This window comes from Eutrigla gurnardus, assembly GCF_963514095.1.
Source record: "Eutrigla gurnardus genome assembly, chromosome: 24".
NCBI classification, from domain to species: domain Eukaryota; kingdom Metazoa; phylum Chordata; class Actinopteri; order Perciformes; family Triglidae; genus Eutrigla; species Eutrigla gurnardus.
In genome coordinates this window covers 4,963,360-4,979,258 of record NC_139935.1, presented here as the reverse complement: position 1 = coordinate 4,979,258, position 15,899 = coordinate 4,963,360, and the positions used below count along the sequence as shown (strand labels likewise).

Here is a 15,899-nt window from a genome sequence, read left to right as displayed (position 1 = left end):
TAACTATTGAGGTGTGCTGTAAAAAAAAAAAAAAAAAAAAAATGAATGCAGGCCCACGTGCACCTCGTGATGAGTCATGATGTTTCACACAAAGGTGTTTGCAAAGTGTTCTGCAGCTGATAGTCCATATAAAAGTGCTACTCCTTTGGCATCATTTGCAAAACAAAAAAAAGTGTCACCATGGGCAGGGTAATATCTAACTATGCTTGTATCATGTCCCAATAACTTGTTTAATAGTTTGCAGAGATACAAACTATGGTGCAAGGGCTCTGTTCCTGTGTGACGTTCCCTGTGTGTTTTCTGTTGCAGATCATTTTCTACGAGGACAGGAACTTCCAGGGTCGCTCCTATGAATGCAGCGGCGACTGCGCCGACATCCACATGCACCTGAACCGCTGCAACTCCAGCAGGGTGGAGAGCGGGTGCTTTGTGGCTTTCGATCACCCCAACTTCACGGGTAATCAGATATTCTTGAAGAGAGGGGAGTACTCAGACTTCCAGCGCCTGGGGAGCATGACGGGCGTGGCGATGATGGACGCCGTCCGCTCCTGTCGCATGATCCCCACGGTGAGACACGTTGGTAGTTGTGTGTTTCCACATGTTAGGAACCCACTGGGCTGATCTCATGTCTCGTCTTCGCCCCGCAGCACACGGGCCAGTTCAGGATGAAGATCTACGAAAGGGAGAACTACGGGGGCCAGATGCACGAGCTGATGGACGACAGCGAGTCCCTCCAGGACCGCTACCTGATGTCCAACTGCCAGTCGTGCAACGTGATGGACGGCCACTGGCTGATGTTCGAGCAGCCCAACTACCGAGGCCGGATGCTGTACGTGAGGCCGGGCGAGTACAGGAACCTCCGGGACGTGGGAGCGAGCAACATGACGAGAATTAGCTCCATCAGGCGCATCGTTGACACCTGCTGATTGTTGGTCAATTAAAGACCGTGTGGGGGAAAATAAACATCCTATTTTGAAGTTACTCGCTGCTGTTTTGTAGTTTTTCCCTTTATGTAGGACTACATGCTTTGCAATGTAGCCGTGGTGAAAGGGCCCCAATGAGTCCCCCTAGAGGTCAGAGAAAAACATGACATCTTGATCCCTAAATAAAGAGTTCTCTTAAGCCCAAGTTATGCTTCCGCGTCGACACAACGCAAGGGGACTTGCGGACCCCTTACGTCCTTGCGGACCTCCCTTACGTCCAACGCAAGGGCCTGACGTGCACCTCCCAAAAATCCTAGACGCGCGTCGAGGCGACGCAACGCCAACGCAGCGGCATTGGCTGTGATTGGTCCGCTAACTACATCCGCTGGAGACCGCTATCCGGTTTCCACTCATAAACACCGCCATTTAAACTTTTAAAAGGCTACTTTTATTGTTTGCACCTCGTTTTATTGTTTGCGCCTTGTCGCTTTTGCACAAAGAAATAAAACACCAAGTTCTGAAAAATAGTGGACGTTTAAAGCCGGAAAGTAAACAAATAGGCTATAACGAGGCTAACGACGATATACATCAAGAGTCTCGGTCGGTCGGTCATTCTTTACAAAAAACATAGCGCCCTTTACCGGTGTGGAATTGAATTGCATTTCGACACGTAAACCCAACGCAGAACCATCACGGTCTCCAAGCAACTGCGTGGCCGTTGCGTGGCCGTTGCGTGATCACTACGCGGAAGCATAATCAGGCCTTTATGTGCCCAGAATGCTGCTATATTCACTACCAAAATGTTTACATCAATTCTCCACCACAATTATTGCAACTGCTCCTTATTCTGTACACATGAAGCTATTACTTGGAATTATTGTAAACATTAACTACATTACAGCACTGCAGAACAACTATGTGTGCACGTAATGTCACAGTGGAAAAACACATCATATTACATAATAAAAAATGATAATATAATAATATTAATGGATATTTTGCATGTTTTTTACCCAGACCAAAACTGAAATGAACACCTTCTGTAAGATTCATTGTTATTATAGTTGGATGGTTAAGTAAATATGATAATGAGGCATGTTGGGGGTTTGTTTCAGTCTCAAGTGCTGATACATAATGCAACACTGTGCATGCAAAGTCTGTCCAGAGGGTGGCGCTGAAAGAAAGGTGACGTTGTTATTAAATTCAAACGTGATGATTTGAATGTGCTCAGTAAATAATAAGAGGGTTTCATCCTCTGAGGAGCATGAATGTGTTATATATTATTATTGTTATCTGGCTTAACATTTTGGCCTTGCGGGTACACAGGAAATACAACAACATCATATGTGTAATTCAGGATATAAGTCAAACAGGATCCAAAACTATTTTATCCAAATTACGGTCCCATGGTGGTCCTCTGGAAGGGGCGGGACTTAGCCTCTCCATTAAGTCAAACATTTAAAGGATTAAACACCAAAGTATAACAGGAAGTAAACACAGCCATCCTCACTCTGAGACATGTTTATCTTCCCTCCGTCCCCACGAGGACAACATGGAACCTCTCTATGAAACGCAGTGTTACAATAGCAATAGTATTTCAGTGATAAAGTTGGTGAGGTTACTCAGCAATATCCATCAAAACATTTGCCAACATGGGCCACCATGAGCTGCTGGTCACACCAGAGCAGGCACCGCTGCAGCAGCAGAAACCTCTGGTGTATTGACATATTGTTTCTTATTAATTTGTAAAAGGGATAACGGTGTTATTTCTCAAACAAGCTTGAAATCAGAGCATTCAAATCAATCCGTCCACATGTCCGTGTGGTCCACCGTCCTCCAACACAAACGTCCAATCATGAAAATGAACGATACAAAAGTACTGCAATAACCAGAGTTTGCTTTGTCGCTGTGAATGCTGCATCACGACTGTTTAATCAGCCACAGCTGTGATGTATAATACAGTAGAGACATCCATGCCAACGAGCTGACTCGGCCGTTTTGTACAATTGAGGGGCAGATTCTTTTGATGTCACATGATGCATAAAAGGCCGCGCGCCAGTGGGCCGAACTGCAGAAATCAAATAGCGTGACCATGAGCGGAAAGGTAAAGAAGGGAGCAGCTCGATAACAGCCAACTAAATCATATCTATGTGCCAACATACTGCAGCAAACTTCTTGTGTGACGGTGGAAGACCCTCAAACGTAACACCACCTGTGTCTTTCTCTGCAGATCGTGTTCTTCGAGGGGAGGAACTTCCAGGGCCGCTCGTACGAGTGCGTCAGCGACTGCTCTGAGATCGCCTCCCACCTGAGCCGATGCAGCTCCTGCAGGGTGGAGAGCGGCACGTTCATGGTCTACGACCAGCCCAACTACACGGGCCAGCAGTACCTCCTGACCCGCGGAGAGTACCCCGAGTATCAGAACACCATCGGCTTCAACGAGTGCATTCAGTCCTGCCGCATTGTCCCCGTGGTAAATATGTGCACAGCAGCACTGAGCAAGGGGAAACAAAGGCAGACGCTGATACAGAAGTACACAGAAGTAGATGACAGAAAACACTGAAAGGGAAAATCTTAGAACTCTAGTTCAGTCATGATACAGCCACAACTGTGCAAACTTGCTTCCCATTTCCCAGCAGGAGCTGGTTTTGGTGCTCGTGTGTTAACAGCAGAGCACCCAGCTCTGGTTTGACCCGTGCATGGATGGGTTTAATTAAATCTGCCGTTTTCTACTTTAACAGCACAAGGGGCCCTTTAAGATGAGGATCTACGAGAGAGCCAACTTCGAGGGGCAGATGCAGGAACTGACTGATGACTGCGACTCCATCCAGGATCAATATCACATGTCTGACATGCAGTCCTGCAACGTGATGGAGGGCTACTGGTTGATGTTTGAGCAGCCAAACTACGAGGGCAGGATGTTTTATCTGAAACCAGGAAAGTACAGGAACCTCAGAGAGATGAGCAGCGATGATATGAGGTTCAACTCAATCAGACGCATCACAGAATCTTAACTGTCTAATCACTTACATTTAGCTAATAGGTTTTGCAGATGCTTTGTTTCATTAACATTAACAAGATGTCGAAGTGAGAGGCGAAAAGAAGGAGCCTTGTTTTTATCCTGAAACTGTGATTTGTGCATTGTTTGCATGTAGTTTCCAGTTGTACTGTGCAATCCAGCCACGATGAATTTACCTCTATAACTGTGTGACGCGCACAATAAAATGATTTGCCGCAGTTTTTTGTGTATGTGATCTTTCCTGAGCACTATTTCGACTGCTTGAAGTGAGTCTGTGGTTTCCAGTTCCAAAGATGGATTAACGACTAACATTGGCGACGATAGAATGTTAAAAATTGGGTTATTTTGCTAAAACGTGGCTATATTTTTGTTAAAATACTGCTCAATTTAAATGCAAAAAAATGGCTTCTACCATGAGAAATAATTAAAATGATCTTTACACAATGATGTCTCCCACCCCCATGCTGTTTCTACTGTGCTCTAAAATTAAAAATTACATTAACAACAATTAAGTCCAGTCATGTTTAATACAGATATTATATATTCAATTTGTCTGAAACAAGAGAGAGTTGACAGGATGAATCCTGGTAGACAGTAGACCAATCAAATATCAGATATAAGACCAGTTACAACAGGTTACATATAAAAATCCATAGGAGGATAATTGTATGGCTTTTATAGAGAGAAGAGGGACGACAGGAAGCACCAATCAGTCTGTGGTTTATAATAAAAATGAGACCTTAATACATCTATGAGAGATAGGAGTTTTCGCATGTACAACCTCTATTTTGTGTTGATTTTGGCGGACAAAAGCGGTATTTAACGAGGTTTCCAAGCTCCAGAATCCTTTTATTTTACCGCAGGAAAGTCGGACAGTCTGGCCTACATAGTCCTGGTTCTAGTTCTCCTGTGTCTCCCTTCCCTTCAGCAATATTATACAACCTCACTCTTCCATAAGCAGTTCAAAGTTCCTCAGGGGAGCTTTAAAGTGCATTAAAATACGACACTACCAGTGATTTCCACATATAAGCACGTGTTTTGTTTTCCAGGACGATTTCTTTTTATTGTTCCGCGGCATTTATTGTTAAATGGGTGCATATGAACGGGGGTGTGATCTAAAAAAGGTTAAAATGTCATTTCTGCTCAACTTTAACACCCATTAAAGTCAGTTAGAGTATATAATATGCACTGAGAGTGAAATGAAACATCTTGGCTACATGTGCGTTCAACACTGAAGCTCTACTGTGAAAAATAAATTGGTCCCAGACTGTCGAAGTGGCATTCTGGAGCCCACAGAGGACATACTGGGGGGGGGGGGGGGGGGGGATCAACGTTGTTATGCTGGTATGAAGAACATAACGGTCTCTGAATGCAAATCATAAAAAAAAGCTGTGTATATTCACTCATTAAATTCAAACGGCTGGAATAATGACAGCCTCGTACAGTATCACAGTCATCTGGATGAGCTGGATTCTACATGTGCAATATTTTGTTGTAATATACAAATATATGCAAGTTGGAGATGGAAGAAATAAACTTTGTGCAAACAAATATGAGTATTTCATCATTTCATATCATAAACACAACAATCAATATGCATGTTTGGATATTTACTCGTGTTTTCATCATCTACCACAGTCTGCTCCAAACAGTAGATTTTGATTCGTCGCTGCACTAAAACACTGGTATGTGAGAAAGAGCTGACGAGCCGGCTCATTGTCCCGCATCACAATGACACGGGTCACCCGCGGGTTATAAAGGCAGTGTGGAGCCCACGGCCGCCGCATCAGTGACGAAGGTTAGAGCCGACACAATGGGGAAGGTAAGGCTGCTCGTTTTGCTCTGTGCCTCCGTGGATTATTCGGCCAAAAGTATGCACACTTTCCAATATAATCTACATTTTAAAAAAACAAACGAACAAAAAACCCTTTCCAGATCATCTTCTACGAGGACAAGAACTTCAAGGGTCGCTCATTCGAGTGCCAGAGCGAATGCTCGGACCTGCACACCCACTTCAGCCGCTGCAACTCCATCAGGGTTGACAGCGGCGACTGGATGGTCTACGAGAAACCCAGCCACATGGGCTACCAGTACTTCCTGAGGAGGGGCGACTATCCGGACTACCAGCGCTGGATGGGATTCAACGACTGCGTGCGCTCCTGCCGCATGATCCCCATGGTAGGCTTCGGTCTCCCCTCAAAATAACCCTTTACTGGCCTCGAGGCACTCACACTGTGTTCCCTGCAGCACCAAGGCTCCCACAAGATGATGATCTACGAGCGCCCGGAGTTCGGGGGCCAGATGACGGAGCTGACCGACGACTGCCCCTCCATGCACGAATGCGTCCACCTCAACGACATGCACTCCTGCAAAGTGAAGGAGGGCCACTGGATCTTCTACGAGCACCCCAACTACAGGGGCCGCCAGTACCTGGTGCGCCCCGGTGAATACAGGAGGTTCAACGAGTGGGGGAGCACGAGTCCGAGGCTGGGATCCATCAGACGCATCACGGCATGAGAAGAGCTGATGCCACACCCTGTTTCTGTGAAGTCCTGTCAATAAACCTATCCAACAACCATTGCTCTGTCGACGGCTGCTTCTCTTGTATTTAAATTGACGGTTCAGTGCGTGTTCAGTTTGATTTGGTGTGTTTTGTTTTAAAGTGGAGGAAGTAGCATTGATTAATGGTGAGAAATTTAAATTTCCAAGACAATTATAATAAGCTGTATCATAACTTTGACAAAGACAAGTTAAAACGCACACACAGTTTAAGCCCAGCATGTTTATTGAGAACAGAGACAGGAAGAAGGTTGGAGAGACTCCTAGTTGAAGTCTGTGATCCGCCTGAGCGAGCCGATCCGTGGACTGGCGCCGCCCCAGTCGCTGTACCTGCGGTACTCGCCGGGTCTCAGGTAGTAGGGTCTCCCCCTGTAGTTGGGCTGCTCGTACATCAGCCACTGGCCGTCAACCACATTGCACGAGTTAATGTCAGACATACGCAGGCGGTCCTGGACGTTGGGGCAGTCGTCGCTCACCTCCTGCATCTGGCCGCTCATGTCTGGACGCTCGTACAACCGTATCTTGTAGGAGCCGCGGTGCTGCAGGATCAACAACAGTGTCAGACGGGTTCTGTTTCGTCTCACTAAAGAGATATACTTTTTGATGATTGCCAGTATAAAACACCATGAACAGACCTGCATTATTAATCCCCATCCATCCCTCAACCTTTTGAAGCTGCATGCATTAATAGATGGGTGGGGTTTAAGAAATTCCTATCCAACATGATTTTAGATGATGATTTATGGTCCCAAAAAGTCCTCCAAAGGAGTGTTTAGAGGCAGGTTTTGAGCATACATGCATACCCATTTATCTAGATATGTATATATAATAGACCTACCATGGGAATCATGCGGCAGGAGCGGATGCAGTCGTTGATGCCAATCATGCGCTGGTTGTCGGAGTACTCCCCCCTGCGGAGGAAGTACTGGTGGCCCAGGTATTGGGGTCTCTCATACACCATGAAGCAGCCGCTCTCCACCCGGACGGAGTTGCAGCGGTTGAAGTAGGGGTGCAGGTCAGCACAGTCGCTCATGCTCTCATGGTGCCGACCCTGGAAATTTCGGTCCTCGTAGAATATGATCTGCAAGCGTTTGTCAAAAGGATTAACGATCCAACTTACATAAAATTAAAAAAGTTAACATGTTTTAAACTTATATTTTCAGTAAGAACACAAAAAGAAGCTTACCTTTCCCATTGTTACATTAGTGGGGGCCAGACTGGCGCTCAATAGACGCTCTCCGTGCCGCTGTCCTTTTATATAAAGTAGCTGTGTGATGGCGCAGCATAAAGTATTGTCATCCAAATAGGTTTTATAACACAAATCTGGTTATGTATAGCGACGCACCACAGTGTGATGATGAGTTATTGTTGTCCGCTTTTCACATGTTCATCAAAACGCCGCAGGGGGGCTGGTGACCCCGGGGGTCAACGCTCACAGTATCAGCAAAACATCCAGCATTATTTGTGTCCTTTTCATTTATTTCCTAATGTTCAACGGCAGAGACAGAACAAGCGCGTTTCAGTCGGTAAGGACAACAACCCCCCCTCGACCCTTACCACCATATGAGTAGATTAACTGTTCACAAAAACAGAATGCATGAATTATTGTCAAATACTTTCAGTTAAAAACACTCAAGAAAACGGCAAATTCATGCTGACAGCTGGTGGCTTGGAGCACTTTCATCAAACTTTATTACAACGAGGAAAATAACGTGTTGTGCTCCTGGTTACGTGACAATTAAATCTAGCTTTCGCCTAGCACCATCAGGTCAAAATTTTAATTGGTGCATAACATTTCATTAATTAACATGAACTTCAGCGCGGTAGCATTTATGTACTCAGCATCTGAAAAACAATTGCCTGCTGGAAAATACATATAATTGCCCTAGCTAGCTAAACATGAATTATGTTAATGACATACACCTTTTCATTGCTTCCTGTGACGAATAGAGGAAACAAACTGTAACTCTCCAGTTGAACTCAAACTAAAATAAACTATAAAGGGAAGTGTAGGGAAGTGTAGGCATGATGAGGTAACATCACCAGGAACGCCGTGTCCATGGTAACCTGGCTGTCGCCAAAAGAGGGCACCGTTGCTAAGGGATAGAAACCTTTTCTCTGATTGGTGAACTGTGTGCTTCTCACAGTAGTTATGTGGTGAAAATATCTGTTTCTAATACATGCAACAGTCTGTAATCTTTTAGGTGTGGGACTCTTCTTCTGCTTCTGGAAGCACCAATACAAATATATATGATATATTGAAGCTGTATGGAAGAATATTGCCTGTATTTTCTGTCATGTGACATTTTTAGGGCAGAACCACAAGAATCTGTAGATCAATATTTCATAAAACAGTGTAATAAATAAGATGCCTTTTTTGGCTATAGGCCCTTAAACATGACACAAGAAATTTAGTTTTTTTTTTTTACAAAAACAATTAAAATCAGTGGCCTATTATTTGAAGTATTTAATTGTTGGACGTACAGATTTTTGATGTAGAGCAGGCTTTTTGGAACAATGTTGTGCTGAAAAGTCCAATATTACACACATGTGAGAGGTTATTCTCTGCTGAACTATGAGAAGTCACTCCAAACGGTATAAAGCTTCGTGCACAGCTGACACACAGCTGTTTTATAAACCTCAACCCGAGGTCACGAGATCCAATCAGTTGTTATTCTAATGAGCGAGTGTTGGGTGCTTTTGCATCCCTGCCAAGGTCTCCATCCCATTCATACATATGAAAAAAACGCCGGTTCATCATTGCCCAGCGGCCGAGATTGGCACATTATTGACCACAGGATGTCGGCATCTGATTTGGTTAATATATATGTATTAATTTTACAAATGTCTCTTTGAAATGAGAGTTACACTTTAGTCTTTAAACAAATATAGTTGCATCACTAGATGGTAAAATGGTAGAACATGGGGATGTAATAATACTGCAGTCAACATTTGGCGAAGTAGATATTGTACATGTCAGATCACAGGTTTTGCACGTTTTAGGCCTTCAAATCACAAACATGTACTAACTATTATTCAGCCTCGAGGCCACCACTGCTTTCCATTCACTCACTCTAATTCACTCCGTTGCATATGAATGCAAAACACAGCTACAACACCGAGGGAACCATTTATTTCCATTCAAGAACTGGAAACATGCTGAACTAAAGAAATAACGAAGCAGAACAAGTGATTAGTGGTCATGTGATATTCACAATTACAGACTTAAATAAGTACCGTACATATTTCTTTTAAGAACATTTTAGATGTGGTTATTCTTTGGTTGCACACTAGAAAACTTGAATTATATGCTTCAAATTGAACAAATACAACAGGGGAATTAAAGCATTGGGATTGAGTCGTTTTGCAATAAAATATCCAGGGAAATATCTTATAATAAAATGAGCAGCTTGGATGCAAGAGACGCCCCGCTGGTTGCTCAAATAGAGACGCAACTTCAGGCACACTTGTTCATTCATTACTGCTCGAATGTGTTTAATGCTCCTTTTGTTAGTAGCAAAATGGTAAAATATGGACTCAAGTCTGTTTTATATAGAATATATTAAACTGCCATGTTCCTGTCACTTCAGTGCCGTTTCAACAATAGAGCTGCCTTTTGCTGATTCTAAATTATTATTATTATTAAACAAATTAGCCGTTTTAAAGCGTATTAAATGTCAGTCCAGCAACTGCCGACAAATTTCTTCACATACTGAAAAATGGTAGAAAACAACACAGATAAAGCCGAACAGAGGCGACAAGAACAGATGCAGCGGCTCATTCAGAGCATCCAAATCCTGACTTCTCATCTCACTGAGCCTCAAACGATACTGATATTACATCAGCGTTGCCTTCATCATATCCTACATAAACACACTAGATCACTGATCTATACAGAGGAAGCAAAGCTTCGGAGGTAAAGAGAGAAATCTCGATACCGTGAGAAAAAATATTCTCGGCAACACCATGGTGCCTGTGTGCGAAACAACAATATTGTTTTAACAAAAAGGGTTCAAGTGATGTTTCAAGTCAAATCAGAAAGACTGTAGATCTGAGTTTTATCGTACCGTTCACATTTGTTTGTTTTTTTTATAAAAAGAAATGATCATGTTTTAAAATGTAATAGTTCAAGCTGACATTGTCTCCAGTGGTGTGTTTTTTGTGAAGTTTAAAACTAAATTTATTGAACAAATACAAAAGAATTCAAACTGGAAATTTTGGTGGCTAAATGCATTGAAATCTTCTGTCAAAGCCACCGATCATTAAATCTGAAGTACTTTTGTATTGTTTAGTCACTTGCAGAGTTACTTTAAGATCTCCTACAGAAAATGATTTCCCCAAAAAATATTGCTAACTTTGTCTTAATTGAGGAGAAGTTCCTGTATGTACTGTATTCAACATGAGCCATTGTAATGTAACGTAAACCTCAATGATCCAATTGTATGAAACCGCCGACAGAAACAGATCTGAGAGCTGCAAATCTACAACCTGATACCGGATAAAATCTCGGCTATGAAATCACGTCACAAAACAAACTATATTATGTTGTAAGGCACGTGTGAAAACGTCTAGATTAAATGTATGTTGATTCCATGGAGAAGAAAAAGGGGTGTGTGGGATTCTCCCCCCTGACAAGCAGTCAGTGGGGTTACCCTACATGACGGGTTGATGGGCGTGATGCACGGAGGTGTCCGTCGGCTCTGCTGCTTCTGTCGGGTAGTGGTACTCCTCGCGGTGCACGTACCGGCGGTGCTTCGGCTTGAGGTAAGGCTGTGAGACAAACGGTGACATTAAGGCTCAGTGAGGTTTTGCAGAAATGGAGGGGGACACACAAACATGACAGAAGGGAGGAAAAAAAACACAAAAAAAAACCTTTCACCTTTCCAGGCCCATGTTGCGGAACAATGGGCCTCATTCCTTCGGTTCTTGGAGGATACACTGGGTAAACCTGCAGCACTGTGGGCTCTACAAACTGCAAAAGAATAAACATCCAATTCAGCTTACTGAACAGACAAAATCAGAACCACGATAAAAAGATTTTTTTTGCAATTGCATACAATCTGTACCTCTGGTGTTGTGTCCTCCATGACGGGCGCAGGCACAGGAGGATGAAAAGGGTCCCCATTAGTGGCCTGGTACGGATATTCTGACTGCTGGGGGTACACGGCCGGACTGGAGGGCATCAGCGGCTGCACAACAAAACATCAACAACAGGTGAAAAATTGGTCAAATTCCCCTGAGCAAAAAAAGCAAAGGAATGGCTTTATTTTGCTTACCTGGATGACATTCCACTGATACTGGTTTTGAACACACTGGGAAGAGTGAAGAAGACAGAGAGCAGGCTGTTAAAAAAGGCCTGCTGTTGTTGTTAAATGGTTAGCATGGTGAGAAATCAGCACATCTCTAACGAGCTGAGCTGACCTGTTGGTGGTAATAGGTTGGTTGCTGGTAGACCAGCTGATGGGACTGAGGAAGCATCACGGGAGGGGCCGGCTGCAAGAGAATGGACACACAAGGTTTGAATGGCTTGGTTTTAATGTTGCTAAGTCAAGTGTGAAGTGGGTGTGATGTCAGAGAGGACCTACAGGCCAGTGGTGGGCTGCAGGGCTCATGTTGGGGCAGTGGAAGTAGGCCACTCCGTTGTGGTACGTGTACGGGCAGCCTGCAGACGTGGTCATGTACATGCTCTCACAGGACATCGGCAGAGGCATGGCAGAGTCAGGGATGGACACAAGGTCACTCCTATCTGGGAAAAGAAAGAACAGTCAACCTACTGGGGATATTAAAACAATAAAAAAACAAATGAGTCACCATGAGTTCACAGGGAAATTCAAATGAAATCGTCTACTTACTTTGTCCTGAAGCTTGCCGCTTGCGGACCGCTTTACCAATGATGAGCTTCTTGTCTTTGAAACAGATCCCGTTAGCCTTTGATGAACAAGTTGAGATAAAAGATGCGACATTAGACAATACATTTTGGCAGATAAACTACATTGTTATATGTACCTTAAGATACTTTCATGGTCTGCTTTACTTACATCATGAAGGACTTTCAGAGCATCATCTTGGGTCTCAAACGTCACAAAGCCATATCTGTCCAAACAGACAGGATCAAGACCAACTATGTTTTAACAAGCTGACTGTACATCTGCGAATAACGCTGAAAGGCAGAGGCTGCATGCAAAATTATTATTATAATTATTACCACTTAATTCTGATTGGTCAATTACAACCTTCTGACGTCTGTTATTTTTTCTATATTAGGCCACTGCTTTGAATAACAGACCGTTGCTATGGAGCAAGAGGACTATTTTTTTTAGCGGAAATTATACATTTTTCTTTCTTAAAATCATATTTTGGGCCAAATAATGGATTTTTTCTAGTAAGTAGTAGTAAGTGAACCACAAGCGGTTGAGTTGGACCCTAACGTATATGTGACGGGAATGATGACATGAACTCACCCCTTGGACATTCCAAAGTGATCAATCACAATCTTCACGTCTTTGACCGCGCCGCGTCGAGAGAAGATGTGTCGCAGGTCCCTCTCGTTAGCCTTCATAAACACACACTTTTGACTGTTACCACTCCAGGAGACGTCCGTTAGGCGTAAGATGCGACTGTCAACAATGTATTATTAAGTACGTCATAATATTTGTCTGCATAGTTAGCTAATAGTTCTATTTTATTTTTAATATTTTAATATTCCCAGCTATTAATAGCTGGGAATCAACTGCAGAACATTCGTTTTGATTGCCATGTTCGTTGTCGTCATCTCGTCTGGTCAAGACCAAACCGGTGTGCGTTCGCAGCTCTCACCTTGTAGTCGATCCCCCCCACAAAGATCCGGTTGGGGGTAACAGTGCCGTGGCGTGGCCTGTGGTGGGCCGGGCTGTCGTCGTGGTCTTCTGGAGATGACACAGCAGGGGTGGAGAAGCTGCAGCTGCTGCTGTTCTGCGACGGACAGCAGGATGTGCACTTAAAATGATAAAGTAAAATGACTTGGTATTCAGGTCACCATGTATTTGTGTGCTAGGACTTTAAGGAGTCTAAAAAGAGTTTTAAAACTGATGCATTATGCATGTAAGGGTGGATCTGGTCTTACTTGAATACAACATTAGAATTAAACCTCCATTCCTACCAGACAGCACTTGCTGCCAACTTCTTAATCACCTCATTGAAGTCCAAAAAAACAATAAACAGCAGGTGTTAGAGTCTTTAAAGTCAGACTATGATGCTGCACCTGCAGGCAGTAGATGACACAACGAGTCTTTTACGACACGGTTTCATTTAACATGAATATATTTAATACCTAAAAAAAAAAAAATAGCATATGTAGCTTATTAGCATGCTAGCTCTGACGTAACAGAAGCATATCCACCAAGTAACTCTAATAGCTAATAAGCTAATTTCGTCCCAATGTTATCTAGCTAACGTTAACTGGGTGACCGTTAGCTAACGTCAGCTTGGTGAACGTTAGTTAGGGTTACACAACAGGAAAATAGTTAACACTGTATGATGAGCTACTCTGACGATGAATATTATGTGATAATATTAGCTTAACGTTGTTAGCCAGCTAGGCCGCCGACAGACTTCGTAAATTCGCTCACCTCGCTCCGGTTATCGGCTTCCATCGTCACCTGGTTAACTTCTAACGCTAACAAAAGACGTTTCTGCCGGTTATACTCGCAGTTCAATCATGGTCTGAGACCGTCTCTTCCACCAGCACACGGTCCGGTCAGGTCCGGCTCAGCTCCGCCGTTGACGCGCACTTCCACTGCGGCGCGCTCGCTGTCACGCGCCTAGCCGTTGACGTTGACGCGCTCCCTCCGCCAACCGTCGGCGAAAATCCGACACGCCTTTCGTCATATCTGGAATAATAACAAACGTTTAAATCCAATATTATCACTGATCAATACCGCCTTTCTTCTTCGCTAAAAAAAAAAAAGTTAAACGTTTGTGCGCAGGCCGTGACGTAATGCCCGGGCATAATTAATTATGATGTATGTAAGACAAATTAAAACCTCATAAAAAAGGTGTACAATTTTATTTTTTATACACATTGTGTAGGAAGATAAATTAAATTGTAGTAAACATTTGCATAGTAGTAAAATGCAAATAAAAAAGGGTCTTGATAGTAGTGCAGTACATCACACTACCCACACGAGGGCGACATTTGTCTGACTTAAAACGTCTTTGCAAGGACAGGCTTCAAATCCTGATAATGAAAAGTAAGACCTTATTTTAGTGTCTAATGCATACATTTGACTACCATTTGTAGACATTTTCTCCACATTTAATTAAAAAAATTGCCTGAATGGAACACACGTTCCACTTTTCAATTCCTGACTCCCAAAGAAGCCATTTTACATGTTGGCTACAAACCTCATGGAGTTATAATTTCTCTCTGATTGGTGACAAAGTGCTCTGAAACGCTGTCATCTGCCTCTTATGCCCTCCACGTCTCCCTCCTCCCCCCTCAGACCACAACAAAGCACCACTCTGAAGCCCTACATAGTGTCTCAAGCTGAGAGAAAAGCCACCAGTAATGAATAAACAACGCATAACGGGGGGCAAAAGGATTCTACATTTTCTTAGTTTTGCCATACTATTGCGGGTACATTTGCAAACATTGTCTTCATCCCCCTTCCTCTATTTAAAAAGCTCATGAGGCTTCCAGCCTGTAATTCCTCTCTGTCTGTATTTGCACCGTTTCCCATCATCACAACCTCCTTTCTGCAGATTGTTTGTCCTCATCTGAGTAATTTGGGCCACATCATTACTTGTCATTCATTTCCAGCTTCTTAATTGTCGGGTGAATTTGCCAACAAGGTCTGACTGTGCAGAATGAGACGGGCATGTTTCATAATTACAGCAATTTACCAGCTAAAAAGTCCTTTTATATTCCGTCAGGGCAACTTGACTGTCAAAACAAAGCAGAGTGTGAGGGTTTTATTTTTTGGCTGTTTTTATGGTTCTGCTCTTTTCACTTAGTTTCGAGCATGATTTCCTGTATTATTGTATTCTAATACTTATTCAGGCTTTTTTTGTGTGATCAAACATGAAAGGTTCTGCTTTGCCAGGGGTCATTTTGCTCAGAGTGTAGGTGTCAAAAGCCTTCAATTGCACTATTTTATGTAATTTACTTGACGACAGATGGGCATTACGTGGCAAACTCTCTTCCCATCCATTTTCTTCCCATTTGACACAAAATACTGAACTTTTCTTCAATGGAAAACTTTCTCTGGTTCATTTTGTCATCCACGTTGTTTACCTGCAATTGGAAAAAGATGCATTTTTCTCTCTGTTTTTCTATCGGCTGGTCTTTGTGCTAAGCTAGGCTAAATACTGATAAAAATATGCAATTCATTGCCACGTGTGCTTTCCGACCCCACGTCACA

General features: G+C 43.2%; 4 protein-coding genes across 4 annotated transcripts; 2 read left to right on the top strand and 2 right to left on the bottom strand.

The window, feature by feature from the left end:
* The first annotated feature begins 171 nt into the window (after nucleotides 1-171).
* On the top strand, nucleotides 172-4,153 carry LOC311010045 (uncharacterized protein). Its single transcript, XM_084004524.1, has 6 exons — nucleotides 172-189; nucleotides 310-567; nucleotides 648-923; nucleotides 2,971-3,027; nucleotides 3,154-3,396; nucleotides 3,665-4,153. Exons 1-6 carry the CDS (start codon nucleotides 181-183, stop codon nucleotides 3,935-3,937), a joined length of 1,116 nt encoding a protein of 371 aa, XP_083860650.1. The 5' UTR covers nucleotides 172-180; the 3' UTR covers nucleotides 3,938-4,153.
* Nucleotides 4,154-5,741: 1,588 nt separating this feature from the next.
* Nucleotides 5,742-6,509, top strand: LOC311009862 (gamma-crystallin M2-like). Its single transcript, XM_084004289.1, has 3 exons — nucleotides 5,742-5,764; nucleotides 5,878-6,120; nucleotides 6,190-6,509. Exons 1-3 carry the CDS (start codon nucleotides 5,756-5,758, stop codon nucleotides 6,457-6,459), a joined length of 522 nt encoding a protein of 173 aa, XP_083860415.1. The 5' UTR covers nucleotides 5,742-5,755; the 3' UTR covers nucleotides 6,460-6,509.
* Nucleotides 6,510-6,720: 211 nt separating this feature from the next.
* Nucleotides 6,721-7,786, bottom strand: LOC311009858 (gamma-crystallin M2-like). The gene is made up of 3 exons (XM_084004285.1): nucleotides 7,688-7,786; nucleotides 7,340-7,582; nucleotides 6,721-7,040 (listed from the first exon to the last, which is right to left on the bottom strand). Exons 1-3 carry the CDS (start codon nucleotides 7,694-7,696, stop codon nucleotides 6,765-6,767), a joined length of 528 nt encoding a protein of 175 aa, XP_083860411.1. The 5' UTR covers nucleotides 7,697-7,786; the 3' UTR covers nucleotides 6,721-6,764.
* Nucleotides 7,787-11,116: 3,330 nt separating this feature from the next.
* On the bottom strand, nucleotides 11,117-14,235 carry LOC311009855 (protein boule-like). Its single transcript, XM_084004282.1, has 11 exons — nucleotides 14,109-14,235; nucleotides 13,318-13,452; nucleotides 12,963-13,054; nucleotides 12,540-12,594; nucleotides 12,354-12,429; nucleotides 12,087-12,247; nucleotides 11,923-11,994; nucleotides 11,778-11,813; nucleotides 11,568-11,690; nucleotides 11,381-11,473; nucleotides 11,117-11,271 (listed from the first exon to the last, which is right to left on the bottom strand). The coding sequence occupies exons 1-11, from the start codon at nucleotides 14,130-14,132 to the stop codon at nucleotides 11,155-11,157; spliced, it is 984 nt and encodes a 327-aa protein (XP_083860408.1). The 5' UTR covers nucleotides 14,133-14,235; the 3' UTR covers nucleotides 11,117-11,154.
* Between the last annotated feature and the right edge of the window lie 1,664 nt (nucleotides 14,236-15,899).